Genomic DNA, 16,609 nt, shown 5'->3' on the forward strand with positions numbered 1-16,609 from the left:
CCAACCTTCCTTCCGAGGAGTGGCTGGTGGGTTTGAACCGCCAGCCTTCTGGTGAGCATTCAAGTGCCTTAGCCACTACGCTACCAGAGCTCCCTTTTCAGAAGTAGATCATCAAATTTTCTTCTGGGGCATCTCAACCCTTCCAAACTCAAACCCCCAAATCTTCCAATTAGCAGTTGAGTGTGCATTAACTGTTTGCACCACCCAAGGACTTTGTATAATACACCAGCCACTCCTTGAAAGGAAGATGGAGCAATCTACTTACGTAGTGATACTTCCTCAGAAACCCAAGGACGGGTCGCTATGAGTCGGGACCGACTCGACGGCACATAACAACACAGCCACAACAATCCATTATATAATGCTGTACCGTATAATGCTGCATAGGAATCCTGGTGGTGCAATGGGTAAGCACTCAGCTGTTAACCTAAAGGTTGGTGGGTGGTTTGAACTCACCAACAACTTGAGGGAATGAAAGGTCTGGCAATCTGCTCCCAAAGACTGCAGCCTAGGAAACCTTAGGACGCGGTTCTGCTCTGTCACATGGGTCGCTGTGAATCAAAATCGACTCAATAAAACACGACAAGAAGTGAAGATTCAAAGGTAAATCCAAACTTACGAGTCTTACATTGCAATTAGAAGAACAGAAATCAAAAATATTAAAAAATAAATAGCACTGTAATGTGGTCTGTGGTGTATTCTAATTGAATCATATGGACAAGCCTCAGATGTTCAAGGACAGAGCATGAGTAAAAGGTACAGGGAAGGGGTAGGGACCCACTGAGTGGAGCCTTGACAGAAAGGTGGGATGTGGAGTGGAAAGAGGGAGAAAGCTTTGAACGTAGTTTAATTCTTATTGTACCAAAGACATGAGTTTTAACAGAGACCATTTATGTAGGGAACTATGCAAAGCAGTGCTAGAGAGAGAGATAAATAAAAGCCAGTTTGTGGAGGGCCTTGAGTGTCAGTCAGGCCTTGCCAGTTCAGTAATTTACCTGGCTTTTGGCATTATTTTTTTGGCTGTACAGAAAGAAAATAACTTAGTGAGAAATGGTAATTAGCACTACTAAGAACTCGGAAGGAAGGTTGGGCAATCCTACTTCCGTAGTGATACTGCCTCGAAAACCCAAGGAGGGGTTGCTGTGAGTCGGGGCCAACTCGACGGCACATAACAACAACAATAAGAACTATAAAGCCAACTCCTACCATGGCAGGAAGAAAACAAATGTTGCTTAGAATAGCAGCACATCCAAACCAATATAAGGCAGGTCTTTGTAATTCATCATAACTTGAGTTCTTAATCATTCACTTTTGACAAGAGAGGAAAAAAAAAAAAAAAAGAGTAAGCAATAATAGAGCCATTTCATTGATTTATTGATCAAAGCTAATTAGGAAAGTTCTGGTTAAACTGCATTGAGTTCTCTGAAGTTACTTTTCAAAGTAAAGTCAACAAGTGTGAACATGCATGATGCTGTGTTTTCTACTTGTTAGACTGTAAAATAACTAAAATTCCCTTACCTGTGTCTACTGAGCTTCAAAGTGTGACTTTTGAAGTACAAAATCAAGTGAAATGTGGAAATGAAATGCAAAAAGCCATTTTGCTACTTTGTCTTTCGTTTGAAGATCTTGGAATATTTTCTCACAATGGATGGAATCAATTCTTCCTCTGGGCTCAGTATTTTTATCTAACTGCCACATATTTCTGAACAAATGTCAGATATAAAGAGTGTGTGTATATATCTCCAGCTTCCTAACTTTAAAATAGTCTAATAATAAGTACAACAAAAGAATGGATATTAAAGAAACAGTCCCATGCTTTTATGCTATACAAAAACACACCTTTAATAAACAAAACAAGAAGTTGGAAATAGAAATACCATATGATCCACCAATCCCACTACTAGGTATGTATCCTAGAGACTTAAGAGCAGTGATATGAATGCACACTCATGTTCAACACAGCACTATTCACAGTAGCAAAAATATGGAAGCAACCTAAGTATCAGTGGATGAATGGATAACAAACTATGGCACACGCACACAATGGAGTATTACACAACGTTAAAGAATAACAATGAATCTGTGAAAGAAAGAGCATGGATGAATTTAGAGGACATTATGCTAAGTGAAATTACTCAAACACAAAAGAATAAATATTGTATGAGACCACTACTATCAAAAGTTAAGAAAAGACTTACATACAGAAAGAATCATTTCTTTGAAGGTTACCAGGGATGGAAGTGGAAGGGAGGGTAAATCACTAGCTAGAGAGTAGACTGTATTAATGAAGGAGGGAAAAAAAAAAAAAAAAAAAACCTCATTGCCATCGGGTCAATTCAACTCATAGCAACCCCTCCTTGGGTTTCCGAGGTGGTATCTCTACGGAAGTAGGTTGCCCAACTTTCCCTCCGAGGAGTGGCTGGTGGGTTTGAACTGTCAGCCTTCTGGTTAGCAGTCAAATGCCTTAGGCACTATGCCACCAGAGTTCCTGGACAATGTATAATAATGGGGAGGCGAGCAAAAAAATAAATAAAACAAATCACCAATTGTAACACCATATTTTTATAATATAATTAAGGTTAGGGCAGCCCACATAAAAGAACTTTGATATAGCAAGTTTTTATAATTTTTGTAGGAAATTTGATTTTCTTTTAACCATTTTGCATTAAAATATTTCAGAAATACAGTACACTTCTTTTTGTACTTATGGATAAAATATGTGACACAAAATTTTGTATTTTATTTATAACATGTGTTATTGACAATTGTCTTATCCTGTGTTATAATGTTGCCTTAAGATGGATATTGCTTTTTGCTCCTATTTTAAATGTATCCAAACACCTTTTTTATATAGTGATAAATATACACAATTCAGTTAATGTCATTGAGTTGCATGTGTAAAAAGAGCTGAAATGACAAATGTATACATACATACATACATATATATATATATATATATATGAACACACACACACATATATTTTGCCATTTCAACACCTTTTACACATGCAATTCAAGGACATTAATTATGTTCATCATATTGTGCAACCATTACCACTCTTTATTTCTAAATTTTTCCATCACCCTTAGCAGAAGCTCAGTGCCCCCTAAACAATGACTCACACTTTCCCCCACCGTGCCACCCTTGGTAGCCACTAAAAAACTAGTCTTTATTTATTGTTGTTGTGTTGTTTTTATGTGCCGTCGAGTCGGCCCCAACTCATAGTGACCCCTCCTTGGGTTTCTGAGGCAGTATCACTACAGAAGTAGGAATGCCCAACCTTCCTTCTGAGGAGTGGCTGGTGGGTTTGAACCGCCAGCCTTCTGGTTAGCAGTCAAGTGCCTTAGTCACTACACTATATTTGCTTATTCTATATGTTTCATACATAAATAGTCTACATTTTTTATATAAAATATTGTCTGCTTAATGTTTTCAAGGTCTATGCAAGCTGTAACATTTATCAGGCCTGCATTTTTCTCCATTGTATATATGCACTTCATTTTGTTCATTCATCTGTTGATGGTCATTTAGATTGTTTCCATCTTGTGCCTATTGTGAAGAGTGCTGCAATGAACATTGGTGTAGATGTATCTGGTTTTGTTCTGGCTTTTAATTCTTTCAATTATATACCTGGTAGTGAAATTGCTAGGTCATATGGTAACTCTATGCTTATTTAACTTTTTGAGGAATTATCAGACTGTTTTGTTGTTGTTATTATAGCAGCTGTACCATTTTATAGTTCCCCCAGCCATGGATGAGGGTTCCAATCTCTCCACGTTTTTGCTAAAACCTGCTGGTTTCCATTTTTTGTTTCTCAATCATATGTCTAAGTTTTTTATATCATTCTGTTTCATCATATTTTCCTTGCAGGCAGCATGTTTAGAGAAAAAAATCCTCATCTCAGAAGTCAGGCAAACTGGACAGCAATCTCAACTTGGCTTAGATCCCTCATATGTGAAGCAAAGATAGCAATATGCTCATCATCGTTTACTGAAATGACAAAACAATCACATAGGTAATGCCCTTAGCACAGTAACTGATCCACATTTGAGCCTCAATAAATGTTAGTTCCATCCACTCTGGTTCACCTTCTAGCTCTCGGCTATCATTTATTCTTGCTAGAAATATAAACAGTATTTCCCCTTACCCTTTTCCTTTGTCAATGCTATTCCTCTGCCCACTGAGACACTTAATAAATATCTTATATAATTGTGCTTAAAATAATAACAAATAGCGAACTAGGGCCTAAAGATGTAGTAAACAAATATTTCATTTTGTTTTTTGTTATGTGCCGCCGAGTCAGACCTGACTCATAGTGACCCCTCCTTGGGTTTCTGAAGCGGTATTACTACAGAAGTAGATTGTCCAACCTTCCTTCCCAGGAGTAGCTGGTGGGTTTGAACCGCCAGCCTTCTGGTGAGCAGTCAAGTGCTTTAGGCTCTACACTACCAGAGCTCCTCAACAAACATAGCACTCTCTATTTTTAAACATAGAAGCTCTTAGAATGTATTTTGGGTCTTAGTTACGTTCTTTATACTTGAGATCATACAGAGAAAACAATGGATACCATGAAATTTGAGCAGTCTCTTAAGCAATGAAAATTGAGGAAGGAGAATTGTGATCAGACAAATACTGTGACTTGTAAATATATGCTTTGAACAGTTGTCTCATTTAAGACTTATAAGACTCTTGAAGGAGCTCTGGTAGCACAGTGCCTAAGACACTTGTCTGCTAACCAGAATACTGGCGGTTCAAACCCACCAGCCACTCCTTGGAAGGAAGGTTAGGCAATCCTACTTCCGTAGTGATACTGCCTCGGAAACCCAAGGAGGGGTCGCTGTGAGTCAGGGCCAACTCGACGCACATAACAACAACAATAGCAAGACTCTTGAGGAAGGCTTTCTCCCCTTTAAAGATGTAAAGAACTGAGACAAAATTATGAAGATTTCAGAGCTTATTATAGTCAGCATACTTCACTTAAAAGTTCTTTACTTATATTATCCACTTAGAAGTTATAGATACACTATATTCCTTATTTGGAAATGGTAATCTTGGACCTGGAAAAATCATTAGAGACCATTGAACTCCATAACCCACCTTTTATTCAATTTCTTCTATAACATTTCTGATGAGTGACTATACTTTCTGAACTTATAAACTTCCAATATCAGGGAACTTACTGTCTCTCAACACAGCCCATTGATCAGCTTCAACTACTAGAAGATTCTATATAACGAACATAAATATATTATCCTATGGTGTTTTGTCATTAGTACCAGTTTTCTCTGGTGGGACCAAATGTATAGATAAAAATATATATACCCATTGCAAGGAGCTTTGGTGGCACAGTGGTTAAGGCACCTGGCTGCTAACCAAAATGTCAGCATTGGAATCTACCAACCACTCTGTGGGAAAATGATGAGACAGTCTGCTTCTGTAAAGATTTATAGCATTGGAAATCCTATGGGGAAGTTCTACTCTACCCAATAGAGTATGAAGAGGAATCAATTTGATAGCAATGCATTTGCTTTTTTTTTTTCCCCCCATACTCATTGCTGTCAAGTTGATTCCAATTTATAATGACTGTGTGTGTGTGTGTGTGTGTGTGTGTGAACACCATTCTGATAAGCCTTTCTCTGGGTTAAACTTTTCCAGTTTCTTTAAAAATTTCTCTATTGAAATGATTTCAAGTAAATTTACTATTATATTAGCTTTCCTTACTATTGTGTTCATCTTGCGTCTCTTCCTCTTTCAGGACTCAGAACTAAAATATAAAAAAATTGAGATCAAATCTGGAGTCAGAAATTGCTTGTAATTTCCTTTGCCCCAGAAACTATCATTGACCAAGAGAGCCCCGAAACCACCATGGATTCATATTTCAAAGATAAATTGAGATAATCTATGATAAACTGTAATATATTCTATAAATATCAATGATATTTATTAATATTATGTTTAGGAGCTCTGGTAGCATAGTGCCTAAGGCACTTGACTGCTAACCAGAAGGCTGGCAGTTCAAACCTACCAGCCACTCCTCGGAAGGAAGGTTGGGCAATCTACCTCCATAGTGATACCGCCTCAGAAACCTAAGGAGGGGTCGCTATGAGTTGGGGCCGACTCGACGGCACACGACAACAACAACAACAATCTCAGCTGAAAAGAGTTAACCATTCTTCTCAGCTCCTGGCATATTGTTTTCTTTAGAACATGTAAGAATCCTGACTTGTCTGCTTTATATCTAGCAACTTATCTATTCATCTATCATCTACCATAAATTTCTTTTTAGAGCCCATTACTCAAGATTGTCAAGATCTTTCTGGTCTTACACACTCTCATTGTGTTCACTGAGATACAGTTAGGTATAAAGAAAATACACACCTGGAAATAGATCAAATGTTTAGGCAAATCTGTTATTTCACTTAACAAAGGACCCAGAGTTGGTTCTTTCTATATTTCTGTTTTCACATCCTCAGCATCTTGGCATGTTGTTTGATTTATCCCTATATGGCTGGAGGATGACTCAAGTAGTTCCAGGAAAACATCTTTTTATGACAATACCAGACTAAAGATATATTTCTTCTTTTATCTGGAGGCAAATCTTTCCCAGTATTCCCTTAGCAGAACTCCCTTTTGTCTTATTGGCCAGAATTAGGTCACATGTCCATGACCTAGCTGCAAAAGACTGTGGAAAATAATATATTTATTATTTTCATCTTTTATGGTGGGAGGTGTGTTCTGCCAATAAAAAAGCAGGATGAGATGTGTTGAGGAATGACTGACTGCTAGATTGATAACTTTCATTTCTGCTTCAGAACAGTCATTGTCTTTGACAGGTACTACTCCTTTCATAAGAACCCTTATTGCCACAACAGTTAAGTACTCAGCTGCTAACTGAAAGATTTGCAGTTTGACTAACCCAAGAGCTCTGTGAGAGAAAGACCTGGCAATCTGCTTCGATAAATATGACAGCCTAGTAAACTCTATGGGAGAGTTCTACTCTGTGGCATGGAGTTGTTATGAGTCAAAAATTAACTTGGTGGCACACAACAACTGCAACTCTTCTCAGGTAACACTTTCATCTTATCTGAGGCTTTCAAGGGGCAAGGTCTCCATTTAAAGAAATTTCTCTAATGATAAGAATTTTGGATATTGGAGTATAATTCTCAGGACTTAATGATCTCTCAAACTACCAAGCCCCCTCCCAGAAAATACTGTAAAAAATGTCAAGCACCAATTACTCTAAGTATATCCCAAATACTTGAAATTGTTCAGTTGAATAAAATGAAACATAATTAAGACAAGAAGAGTATCCCACCACTACCATCAAATCTATTCCAACTCATAGCCACCCTATAAGATAAAGTAGAACTTCCCTATATGGTTTCCAAGGCTGTACATTTTTATGGAAGCAAACTGCTACAGCATTCTCCCATGGAGCAGCTGGTGGGTTCAAACCATCAACCTTCTGATTAGCAGCCAAAGACTTTAGCCACTATACCACCAGAGCACCTAAGACCATAGGTAGTCATTAATAGAAGGAAGAATTCAAGTCTGAAGACTCCATGCAAAAAGCTCTTGCCACAATCTCAGGGAAATCTAGTAAAATCTCCTACTGTTTTCTTATTTCTTAATTCCTCTCTCCTTTTCCACTCCTTGTATAGTTATACAACAGATTCAGTATACAATAATTACGAAGTTGCAAATAATTTGTTAACCATCATTCAAAAGCAAAACAGAAGAAAAATGAAACAAAAGCCATGCCTTTAATATTAGGAAGAAGACTGAAATCAAACCCTAATCAATTTTCCATAACACAAGTTGCCAAAATTGCAAGTTTACATTTAGATTCCCAAAATTCTTTTTCGTTGATAATAGAACTCATATTCAGTGTGAAGTTCATATTAAAAGTCACCAATGTGAGTTAAAAGGGGAGGCACCACAGGTGAAGCAGAGAGATGATCTAAGGATATAGGTCTGCTTGGTAAGCAGCACAAACAAGGATTAAGCTAAACCCTGCTGCTTCAGCTTGAGAAGAAATGAGTCAAAACTAAGTCCACCACTCTCCACAGGAGAGGAAGAAAGTGGCATTGAAAAACAAGCCTACATCTTTGGAAATGGTACAAAATCATCAGAAACTTGTTCTGTCAACCACGTAGGCATTTGGATGATGTCTCTTCCTTTACAGAAAAATGTTTGAAGCCAGGACACATGGTTTTCACATTTTAATGGCAATGCTTATAGGTAACTCACTTTTTTATTATTACTTATATAAAAGAATTGGTACCATTGTTAGAGGTTTTAAGATGTTTGTTTAACAACTAATGTTTAATGCTATTCTAAGTATTATTGAATTAAATTTAGAATATTTTAATAGGGAAAGTAGATATAATTATGCAAAGGGACGTTGATTTGTATATTTAACTTCTTCTTGGACTTCTTTTTATTCAAATAAAGAAAATACCTGAATTAATTAAAACAGAGAAAAATGAAATTTAATTTTTTTACATAAATTTTTATGGAAATAATTTTCTATTAGATATTTCATTAATGATGACTTTCAATAAAATAAGAATATGGAAAACATCATTTGCACAGCCAGTATTATTTATATTTCAGCATAAAGTCTTTTTTATTCATTAATATAATTTATTTTAATGAAAGTATGAGATACTTGATAGTAAATATTTTCCTTATCATGATTATTTTATAAATAAAATCTGATACTAACTTTTAAAAATTTTAGGAAAGTAATATGAAGTGGCAGTTTTAGTTAAAGGAATTGACCTTACATAAACAAGATAACGGTAAGCTTAAAGTAATCCACCTCATATTCTATAAATACTTGGACATAGACAAACCTATTCATTGTCAACTAAAATACCCAATTAAGATGACTGAGTGGCATAAGCAATCCCATAAATATGTCTAATCCTTTTATCTTGATTGGCAGCAGACCTTTTTTTTTGGCCAGTCACAGTAAAATAACCAATAAAAGAAGCTTCAATCTTTTTCCCCACTTTTAGTTTTCTGTGTTCATCAAATAAATATGTCTTAAGATATTGATAGATTAGATTTTAAACAGGCAAAAGCATAAATTATTGGTTCTCATTCTACTTTTTACATCTAATTCTGTTTATTGTTGTACAGTATACTGACTTTAATACATTCACTCCCTTCTCTTTTCTTTTCCCCATCATGGTGAAATCTAGTTCTCCTGTATATTTAAAGGAAATACATATCTATGGTAGTTATGGTTATGTGTCAACTTGGCTAGGCCTGGGTTTGACCAGCTGGGCAGCTGGATGTAGTATTCCCCATGATGAGACTGGTAATCAACTCCTTGGTGGAATCTTCTGTGAGGAACTGTGTAGCTGCTTTAGGGTCTGTTGCCAGTATATAAGGAGAAGCTTTAGGAATGATCTCTAGCTTTTGGCATGCTTGGACCCTGCACATAGCTGAGTTGTTATTCAGCAGCCTGCCATGCTGTCTGCCAATCTCGACACTCTTAATGGACTTGAATCAATGGCCTGCTGTGTGGTTTGGTAATATTGGGACTGTGCCTTTTTACTTAATCGACCTTGGGTTTGTCAGCTTTAACAGCCAGCAGCTGCCTGAGTCAAGAAAGCCTCTAGCTTCACTGGGCTGAGAGCAAGAGACAAAGCTGAAGCCCAAGGTCAAGGGGCTTTCACCCAGCCCCTAAAGGTTGACACTTTGAACTCAGACCTCCAAACTGTAAGAGAATAAACCCCTGTTTGTTAAAGCCACCCATTTGTGGTATATTTCTGTCAGAGTGGCACTAGGTAACCAAAACAATATCCAAGTTATTGGTATTCATTTTAGGAAAGATCAAATGCATAAATTTTAGGAATTATAAGAAAATATGCCGTGAACAACAGTGAAGTCTACCATTTGCACTTATTTGCTGTCCGAGGATATATGAAAGATTCAGTAAATGGTGTGGAAATAAATGGTCCTATTTCAGACTTTAGTAATCTTACATGTGGACGGACAATCTTAATATCTCTCTCTAACCAGTCTTCCTAGCACTAGTTTCTCCTCATTTCACTCTGGGTTACATATTTCCATGGGATTGAAACCATACTGGTCTTCTATCTAAGAATTGTCCCTTTTTCCTCACTGCCTTCAAAAACAAAACAAAATTTTAAAATACTCGACCATCTGCAATCTGGCTACATCTAACTTTTCTGATTTGATTTCTCTACATAAATCCTCCATGCCAACCAGATGGCCAAACTAACTGTCACCTCTAAGTGCATTCTGCTTTTCCACCAATGAATTTGTTATTATTATTTAGTCATTTCCACATACACTGATCTGTTTACCAATCTGATGTATACTCAAAAATCTATATTAAATCCTATTTTTATAAAATATTCCCAGTCCAGCCCGGCCTGGAGAGAGTGATCTCTCCAGAGGTTGTGCAGCACCAACTGTCTACACAATTCACATGGATTCAATCATTTGCTGTCTAGTGATATCTCTTCTGCATGGTCTTGACTTACCCTGTCATTTGATTTTTTACAAATTTATGTCTGACTTCATCAAATTTGTTGAGGGCAGGGCTAGTTATTACTCCACAATATTTTGCATATGGAAAATATTAATCAATTTGATTTAATTTGTAATGTTGAGGTTTTACATCTAAAAATTTATGATTATCTCTCATTCAATTCCTTTCCCTAAACCTTTGCTAAATTTTCTCTAATGTTCTCTGAGTTTGTTTCTCATATATTATCCATACACTCATTAGAAACCTGCTATACACAATATGTTTTCTTAGATATGCATTTTGTCATTCCTTTATATTGTGTGTCTTCTTCTTTTCATCTCTCACAATCCTCCATGATGGTAGAGTAGAGAGTAGATATTTTGTAAATTTGAGAGAATGACAAATTGAAGTTTCAAGTCAGGGGCAAAGGTATGGATGCTGTCAAGTAACAAAATGAATTATGAGAGAGACTAAAATGTAGTACATAAAAATAAATATGGATAACATGCTTCTGGAATTTTAAAATGCTTATTCCCTTCAAGAGTGTATGTAAATTCTTGAGAAGAAATTTGAAGGAATAGGTCTGTTAAGGGATTTCTTTGGAGAGACTTGCTTCTGTGCTTTGAGTTCTACTCTGTCCCTCAAATTTAGGGTTGATCTTCACCGGTAAGTGCTTCAAGTCCTCTTCACTTTCAGCAAGCAAGACTGTCATCTGCATATCGCAGGTTGTTCATGAGTCTTCCTTCAGTCCTGATGAGGCATTCTTCTTCATATAGTCCAGCTTCTTGGATTATTTGCTCAGCATACAGACTGAATTAGTATGGTGAAAGGATACAACCCTGACTCACACTTTTCCTGACTTTAAACTATGCAGTAACCCCTTGTTCTGTTCGAACGATAGCCTCCTGTGGAAGCTAATGAATCAGGTCAGATGATAGGCTGCTGATGCCGGTCCCAAGAACTAGAGGTCAGTTGGTGACAGACCAGATGCAGGATCTGGAGCAAGGGAGACTCCAAGAACATTCCTATATGTTGGATGCAGACCATCCCCTCAACGAAGCTAAGGGTGGTGACTTGAGTCACATCCTCTAGTAAGAAGGTGACTCAAGATACATCCCACCCTAATCCTTCCTCATTAACATAATGGACTACTCACTGGAACATGGGACCATAACCAAAGGCATACAGCTAGAATTTATAATACATCACAAAATGGAGGACTATGACTAAAGGGTCATGTTAAGTAATTCACTACACCACAGATTTATTAGTCTTTCATACTGAGAGATGCTATATCAGCCCCCAAAGTAACGGCTTCTTAAGGAATTTTCAAGGGTAAATTGAACTATATACTATTTTAGATTTATGAATTAATTTCAAACCCTAATCCCTGTATAAAATGAGACTGCAGTAGTGTGTCTAACAAGCACAGTTTATGACAGCCCCTCCCCACCAAGAAGTTAATAAAACCTTTACTCCAGTATGAGTTAAAGGGATTATGTTTGTTTTGATTGGGTCTGTTTCTTTATTCTGCTTTCATCATCCATTTATTGTTGACCTTCTGTGCACCTCTCATTATTATTCCTTCCTGATCTGTGCTAGAATTGTTGTTTTCTTATAGCAGGATCTTTGTTTAGCTTCTTTATCTTTAGTTTGTCAGTCTGTATTTGCCTAAAATGAAAATTTAAATAAACATAATAGAAAAGCTGTATTTCTAAGGATATTGTCTACATCCAACTCACTCTTCTAGATGCTTTTCATTGGATTTGATCTCTCTCTACTTGTGCTTCGCTGTAACTTTCTGTCTACTGGGTCAGAGATCGATTGATTTTCTGTACTGAGGCTGCTAGAAAAGTTTTATACTTTCCTCATTTTGTTGCAAAAGTTGGTTTTCGTTTTTGTCCTGTTTGGCAAAAGATAATCTTTTGAATATAGTCTTGAAGTCTATGGAACTTTCTGTATATTAATAATAAATATGTAATTTTGCTACAATAGTCTGGGTTGTTTGTTTTCTTACCATTTCATCTAGACAAAGGCATAGAGGCACGAGAGAACTTAATGCATTGGAAACTAGGTACAAACTTGTGATTAGAACATTGTTGTTGTTGTTGTTATGTGCCGTCAAGTCGGGATTAGAGCATAGATTACATTAATGGAGAGGGAGGCGAGAGTGTTATTTTAGGATCAGACTGTATAAATGCTTTCTATTTTAAAGGTCAATATTTTTAAGCCTTAATTTCTTCTGTAAAATAGGTCTAAGATTAGCTATCTTAAAAATCTCAGTAGATGTGATGAGCGTAAATAAATGATGTAGATGAAGTTGTTGGTAAAATCACAAAGTGCTAATATGTAAATTTTTGTTATCACTGTTCATTTGAATGAACTTCATTGGAATAGAATAATTATCACTCTTTAAAAAGTGTTATATTTCTTCTTATGGCTTTGGTTAAATGACTTGTTATAATTCTGTAATTAGATCTTTCTTTTACTTGAAATCAGGAAAAGAATAATCCAAAAATATGTGTGTGGTGGTTAAATTTGTCTGTCAACTTGGCTGGGCCTGGATGAGTGACTGGGCAGCTGGTGGTAGTTATTCCCCGTGATGAGACTGGCAATCAGCTCCATGGTGGGACCTACCACAAGCAGCTGAGTAGCTGCTTTAGGGATATGGTCTGCTTCCTGTATATAAGAAACATCTTTAGGAATGGTCTCTTGCTTATGGCACGCTTGAACCCTGTGTATAGCCAAGTTGTTGTTCAGCAGCCTGCCATGCTCTGCTGATCTTGGGACTCTCAGTGGTCTTGAATCAATGGCCTGCCATGTGGTTTGGTAACATCGGGACTGTGCCATTTTATTTGTTGACCTTGGACTTGTTAGCCTCAGCAGTCAGTAGCTGCCTGAGTGAAGAGATGCCTCTAGCTTCAATGGGATGGGAGCAAGAGGCAGAGCTCAAGCCCTAGGTCGAGGGGCTTTCACATAGCCCCTAGAACCTAGCACTTTGAATTCAGACTTCTAGCCTCCCAAACTGTGAGAGAATAGACTCCTGTTTGTTCAAGACCTCCCATTTGTGGTATATTCTTGTCAGAGCAGCACTAGGTAACCACAACAATGTGAAATAAAAAATATAAGCAGGAATTTTTTATGGAATACAGTTAGTTCGCAGTTCATGGGACTGAGGAAATGGAACCTCCATGGCAGTCTGTTTATACATCTGACAGACTCTGATTTTAAGGATTATAGGAAGCTACAAATAAGATTGTTGTTGTTGTTGTTATATGCCGCCGAGTCAGCCCTGACTCATAGCGACCCCTCCTTGGGTTTCCGAGGCAGTATCTCTACGGAAGTAGGATTGCCCAACCTTTCTTCCGAGGAGTGGCTGGTGGGTTTGAACCGCCAGCCTTCTGGTGAGCAGTCAAGTGCCTTAGGCACTATGCTACCAGAGAAAAATCACTATTTCCCAGTAGAATAGAGTGAAATTAACAGCCTAGAACAAGATAAATAATATTTGAGAAAGGATTCTCCAAATAATAATTTATACCTGGTGGCATAGTGCCTAAGGCATTTGACTGCTAACCAGAAGGCTGATGGTTCAAACGTACCAGCCACTCCTTGGAAGGAAGGTTTGGGCAATCTACTTCTGTAGTGATATTGCCTCAGAAACCCAAGAAAGTGTTGCTATGAGTTGGATCTGATGCGACGGCAGTGAGTTTGGTTCTTTTTTTCTTTTTTTTGGTTTAACATTACCACCAAGAGCAATCTATGTCCTTATTCATTTTTATGAAATCAATGTTTCATGTGTATCTGACATGATAGCTAACCTGGGTCAACCACTCTTTTTGACAAAGTATCTACTTCTAAAGGAAAAATTCAAGATCTGCCATGACTACATCCTTCTCAAAACACACTTGCAAGATGATATCATCTATTTTAGCTTTCCTCAATGACTATTTACATGTCATTGTAATGACAGCCCTAAACATAATCTATGTCTGCACTTCTACAAAGTCACACTTGAAAATTATGTAAAACCTCTATTTTTGATCTGAATATATGTAATTCCAGCCTATTCTTTATTACATTACAGGAATCCACTGTGAAGAGGATATCAATGAATGCTCTTCAATTCCTTGCCAAAATGGTGGTACTTGTGAAAATTTGCCTGGCAATTATACTTGCCATTGCCCATTTGATTATCATTCTGGAACATTTTTTGGAGGAGAGGACTGTTCTGATATTCTTCTGGGCTGTACCCATCACCAATGCCTAAATAACGGAATATGCACACCTCACTTTCAAAATGGCCAACATGGATTCAGCTGCCTCTGTCCACCTGGCTACACTGGATCACTATGTGAAATTGGCACTACACTTTCTTTTGAGGACAATGGCTTCCTGTGGATCACAGGTGACTCAGTAACAACCAAAGGCTCAGTTTGTAGTATGGCCCTTAGGTTTCAAACTGTTCAGGTAATGGCACTTCTACTTTTCCGAGGCAACAGGGACACATTTATGAAGCTTGAGTTGGTAAATGGTCACATTCACTTATCAGTTCAACTCAATAATCAGTCAAAGATGCTTCTGCATATTTCCCACAACACCAGTGATGGAGAGTGGCATTCAGTGGAGGTAACATTTGCAGAGATTGTCACCCTTACCTTACTTGACAATTCTTGCACAGAGAAATGCATCACTAAAGCTCCTTCTCCATTTGAAAGGGATCAACCAATATGCACTTTTCAAAATTTCTTTGTGGGTGGTATACCAATAGTAAAGACCAGCAATGGTGACGTTCTGCTTAACACCTATCATATACCATCCACACCTTCATTTGTAGGCTGTCTCCAAGATATTAAGATCAATTTAAATCCTATCACTTCAGAGAACATTTCATCCAGCTCGTCATTGAATGTCAAAGCAGGTTGTGTGAGAAAAGATTGGTGTGAAAGCCAACCTTGTCACAACAAAGGACACTGCATCAACCTGTGGCTTGGTTACCAGTGTGATTGCCACCGACCCTACACAGGCCTGAACTGTCTGAGAGGTGAGAGAAGGCTGGGTGCCTGTGAATGCTTTGGCTCAGAGCAGAGGAGCAACCACAGAAACAGCCAGTCTGTGAAACCTAATGACATAATGATCCCTCAGGACCTCTGCTGCTGGTTTCCCACTGATGACATAAAAGAATAGGATAGCAATATGCATTAATTAATTTCAAATGGGTCTGTGAGACATCAGGGTTTCAATCCTGCAGAGAAGTATAAAAATAAGTTGATAGTGCCTATGCAAACAAGTTTCCATCCTGGAGTTTATAAAATGCTATTACAATTTTACCATTTGCTGGACATCAGAGATTTATTGTAAATGTTTGAAAATTAAATAATCTTTTGGAGAAAAAGACTTTAGACATGAAACTAGTCAATACCAAGTCCAAACACAATGTCTTAGGCACATTAAGTTCTCGGTAAATAATAATTTCCTTGCTTTCCTTTCTATGCAATTCTCACTTGCTCCAAAATTCTAAGTTAAGTACTTTAAACCATCAGCTTTATTCAAAGGTATATTTTTGCAGGGTTGTAATGCAAAAACATATCCTAGGTAGGTACCTTTGAAAGGAAGGAAAGAGAGAGAGAAAAAAAAAAAAAAAAAAAACACAGAAAGTACAACGGTGAGACTTGGTAGATGCCATAAAGTAATTGATCTAATTTCTCTAGCAAACCATCGCTTGAAATCTATTTTAAAATCCTTAACTTCCAACATCATTCCAGAGATTGCTGTTGATAGTGATCAATATGTACCTGTTTCTTTTTATTATTGTCATGTATTGACAAAGTCTGAGTGGTGATTACAACAGACTGCTTTGAAGTTCAGCTGTAATTTACCCCAAGATTTTAGAGCAACTTGAAGTAGGACAACATCTGGTAAATAGTCTTCTCTGCTTTATACGAAGTAAAATTAAAACCAGTCTTAGTCTAAACCTTTATTCCCGTGTATGAATTGCTAAGGAGTATTAGAAACTATTCATGGGTTCCCCCCTGACCACAATATTCATTACAAATCATGGACCTGTTTGACAATGAAATATGGCATCAACTAGGTCTATG

At 37.3% G+C, this 16,609-nt stretch overlaps 1 protein-coding gene across 1 annotated transcript in view; it reads left to right on the top strand.

The window, feature by feature from the left end:
* The window catches only part of CRB1 (crumbs cell polarity complex component 1), a 315,639-nt gene that overhangs the window by 231,946 nt on the left and 67,084 nt on the right, over window positions 1-16,609 (top strand). Inside the window, exon 6 of the mRNA XM_042780974.1 lies at window positions 14,596-15,552. Within this exon, the coding sequence (XP_042636908.1) occupies window positions 14,596-15,552 (957 nt within the window). The remainder of the gene's footprint in view (window positions 1-14,595; window positions 15,553-16,609) is intronic.

Source organism: Orycteropus afer, unplaced genomic scaffold (genome assembly GCF_000298275.1).
Source record: "Orycteropus afer afer isolate SDZICR_OR568_19922 unplaced genomic scaffold, OryAfe1.0 scaffold00075, whole genome shotgun sequence".
Classification (NCBI taxonomy): Eukaryota; Metazoa; Chordata; class Mammalia; order Tubulidentata; family Orycteropodidae; genus Orycteropus; species Orycteropus afer.